The sequence below is a fragment of the Pteropus alecto genome, unplaced genomic scaffold, assembly GCF_000325575.1.
Source record: "Pteropus alecto unplaced genomic scaffold, ASM32557v1 scaffold41, whole genome shotgun sequence".
NCBI classification, from domain to species: domain Eukaryota; kingdom Metazoa; phylum Chordata; class Mammalia; order Chiroptera; family Pteropodidae; genus Pteropus; species Pteropus alecto.
Genome location: NW_006430464.1, coordinates 1,008,893 through 1,012,569, shown reverse-complemented (window position 1 = coordinate 1,012,569; position 3,677 = coordinate 1,008,893). Strand labels below are relative to the sequence as shown.

Here is a 3,677-nt window from a genome sequence, read left to right as displayed (position 1 = left end):
ATGCGCCCCTTTAGACCCCAGCCCCTTCCTCTCCTACGAGAACCCAGGAGCCCGGGCCCTCATCCTTGTCCTTTTCTCCCAGACCCCAGGTCCCTTCTGCCCTCAGACCCAGGAGTCCAGGCACCCAGCAGCCTCCTTCCTCAGACACAGGTGTCCCAACCCAGCCCCCTCCTCCCTTGGGACCTGGCATTGCGCCCGCCATCTCTCCTTGTCCCGCTGTTGTTTCTCGTCCTGTAGAACGAGAGGTGGGACTGTGTGGCGGCAGGGGCGGGTGGGGAGGCCCGCCGGATCCTCCCGAAGCCTCCTGGGAGTCACCGCACGCCTTAAAGGGCTCTCTCTGGGGGCCCACCTGTCCTCCCTAGGGCCCAGCGGGACACAGCTGCGGTCGGAGGAGCGGGAGGAGGTCCGCGACATGCCTGAGCCAAAACCAGGTGGTTTTCAGGCCTCCTTAGGACCTGTGTGGAGATGGGTCGTCCCTTTTGAATAGGGACTAGGGGCTCCTGCCTTTATAGGGTTGGGAGAATGGGCGCCTCTTCTGTGTAGGGAGGGGTTCCCACTGTTGGGCGGCATATATGTGTTGGGTGGGGATCCCTCTGTAGGGCGTTGGGGGCCCATCTCTGGATGCAGATGGAGAATCTCCGTGAATTTGAGCCCTTTTTCCTGGGCGGGGATGGGAGTCCGGTGTGCGTAGATTGGGGAGTCTTAGTGTAGTGATTGGGGTCCCCTGGGTGGGGAGCGGCCCCTTCTCTGTGTGAAGATTGGGGCCTTTCTCTGTAGGGAAGTGAGGCTGTCTTGCGTGTAGAGATTAGGGGTTCCCGTCTGCATGGTGAAGAGAGCTCCGTATGAAGATGAGGGGACCTCCTTTCTATGGGAGTTGGGGCTTCCCTCATGTAGGAATAGGGAACCTTCTCCGTATAGGGGTTGAGAACCTTTCTTTATGTGCAGATTGGGGTCCTTTGAATGGGCTTAGGGGGCATTTCTTTATATGGGGATGGGGCTTCTTCTCTATGGGGAAACGAACAGAAGAGACAATCCCCTGGAGAAGGCCCCCCTCCTGGGGTACCCAGGACATGGGGCACCATGCCAACCAGCCTATGAAGTGGGGGTCCAGCCCCTCACCGCGGCTGGGACCTGGGTGGGCCAGGAGACAGCACAGCACGCAGGGCAGGGCGGAGGTGCTGTGGTCAGCACAAGGTGTCCAGTTTCCAACCCAGAGGAAGAGCTAATTTTACCCGCAAGACCCAAAAGGTCAGGGAGTGGTGGCCGGAGTGGGCGGGGCACGGAGAAACCGGATCACATGGACTCTGGGGACCGGACATAAATTTAATTTATCTGGAGGGCTGGCCTCCTGGGCCTGAGGGAGGAGGGGGCTGGTGGCCCAGACTCCTGAGTTCTGGAAGGAGAGGCTGCTGAGCTTGTGCTCAATCGGAAACCCATGTCACAGCGGCCAAAAAGGCCCCCCAAAACAAGGATGCTGACAAACCAGCTCCCAAGGAAGAGCCCCCGCAGGAGGCTCCTGCAGAGCCCCCCAAAGGTGAGACGGTGGGCTTGGCAGAACCTGGACCTCACCCCCTCTCCAGGCTCACCTCACCCCACTGTACCCTCCTTGTCCTCCCTGCAGCCCCGGAATTGACCTGCCCCTCCCCCACTCACAGCCCAGGATAGAGCCGGGGGGCCCCTAGCCTAGCCGTCAATCCCCTGCCCCAGCCAGTGACCCGATTCTTCACTGAGCCCTGCAGCTCAGAACGCAAGGGGTGGGGGAGCCTGGCCAAGGTCACACAGCCCCCTGGGGGACACACTGGTCTTTCCCAGGTCAGGAAAAGCCACGCTGCCTGTGGCCTTTGGCTTCTGAACAAAGGGCACCTCCGTGGCCCTAGGCCTCATCCCCAAAGTGGCCTGTTGCCCCCTCCCAGCCTGCCTCAGAGCCCCTAACCCTGTCCCCCAGAAGAAACCCCGCCTGAGGAGCAGACCCCCACCGCCGAGGAGCCCACCGGCGTTTTCCTGAAGAGGCCAGAATCTGTGTCGGTGGAGAATGGTGAGGGGACCTGGGGAGCAGGGGCCGGGGGCCTGGAGCCCTGGGTCTGAGGGAGGAGGGGCGGGGGGCTCTCAGCTTCGCAGTCTTCTCTATAGCATCCCCGTGTCCCCCCCTCGTCCCCCAGGAAATGATGTAGCAGTCAGGGCCCAGGTGAACGGGAAGCAGCTCCCTGGCAAGCCGACCATCACGTGGTTCAAGGGGAAGTGGCTGGAGCTGGGCATCAAGAGTGGGGCTCGGTTCTCTTTCAAGGAGACCCACGACCCCGCCAGCAGTGTGAGGCCCCTGCGGGATGCCGGGGGTGTGGAGGCCAGGGCTGGACGTCGTGCAGGCGGGCCCCGCTTCTAGGGAGGCCCGTGAGCGCGTGCGGCGTAGTCGTGGGCCGGAGCCCCACAGACGGGGGACGGAGGGAGGTTGGGGCCACTTGGTAGAGGCTGTGCTGGACAGGAGGGGAGAGCTTTTGGGTTTGGTCAGGTGGAGCCTGGACTTGTGCATTCGCAGAAAAGCCTCAGGGGGGCAGGCACATGGGTCTCAAGGTTGAGATTGTCTAGGCGTGGGAAGAGACAGCCGGCCCCTCCCACAGGGCAGGGGTGAGTCTTGGAGGGAGAGTTGTGGGTGGGGGTGGCACCCACGCCTCTGGCCCCGGCCCCCAGGTGTACAACGTGGAGCTGCACATCAAGAAGGTGATGCTGGGGGACCGTGGTGACTACCGCCTCGAGGTCAAGGCCAAGGACGTGTGTGACAGCTGCAGCTTCAACATCGATGTGGAAGGTACGCTGGCGGGCGTGCGGCCGAGGTGGTGGGTTTGGGGTGCGGGTAGATGTGGAGGTGAGGCAGGGTTGTGGACGAGGGAGTCCAGATTTAGGGGCCGGGGCATTCGGAACTGGGGAGACCATCCACAGATGCCAGGTGTAGATTCTGGCGTCTAAACCTGGGCCGGGCCAGGTTTAGAGAATAAGGGTTTGTGGCTTTAGGGTGAGGGTGTCCAGGACTAACGGGAGGTCACGCAGATCTGGGGGCATATGCGTGGAGCCCTGAGGGTGTAGGGGCTCCGGGGGTCTGCAGCCCAGGATGCGAGGGCTTATCTTTGGAGGGCACAGGGAACGAGGACGCCCAGGCCCGGGCGGGGAGGAGTGTGGGCCGTGTGTGAGAGGCTAGGCCGCCGAGGGAAGGGGGTGCCTGGCGGCCAGGGAGAGGAGTGAAAGCAGAGGGCGTCTGGGCCTACGTGAGGGGGTGTGCTGGTCCAGGAGGTGAAAGGAAAGGCCAGGGGGAGGTGGCATGGGTCTGGGGGATGCTCCTGGTCTTAGATCGGGCCCCGCCTCCAGCCCAGCTTCCCTTCCCCGCTTGCCTCTCCCCAGCGCCCAGTCAGGACACCTCCGCGCAGAGTCTAGAAAGCTTCAGGCGATCGTAAGTGCCCCTGGGCCCTGGGCGACGGGCCGGGGGATCAGGCGAGGCGAGAAGTTGGGGATTCGGGGTGAGTCTGGGGTGAGAGGACCTCGGTGGAGTTCACGCCCCGTCTCAATGGCCGCAGGGGCGAAGGGAAGTCGGAAGATGCGGGCGAGCTGGATTTCAGCAGCCTATTGAAGAAGAGGTGAGCCCGCCGCGCCTGGCGAGGACAGGGGAGGACCGGCCCGAGGGGGCGAAG

The 3,677-nt window shown here is 63.2% G+C and overlaps 1 protein-coding gene across 1 annotated transcript in view; it reads left to right on the top strand.

Annotated features, from left to right (window-relative positions):
• The first annotated feature begins 412 nt into the window (after positions 1–412).
• MYBPC2 (myosin binding protein C, fast type) overlaps positions 413–3,677 on the top strand; it is an 18,526-nt gene continuing 15,261 nt past the window's right edge. The window contains exons 1-7 of the mRNA XM_006905104.3: positions 413–431; positions 1,445–1,534; positions 1,949–2,035; positions 2,160–2,308; positions 2,686–2,803; positions 3,391–3,439; positions 3,564–3,623. Coding sequence (XP_006905166.1) covers positions 413–431; positions 1,445–1,534; positions 1,949–2,035; positions 2,160–2,308; positions 2,686–2,803; positions 3,391–3,439; positions 3,564–3,623 — 572 coding nt within the window. The remainder of the gene's footprint in view (positions 432–1,444; positions 1,535–1,948; positions 2,036–2,159; positions 2,309–2,685; positions 2,804–3,390; positions 3,440–3,563; positions 3,624–3,677) is intronic.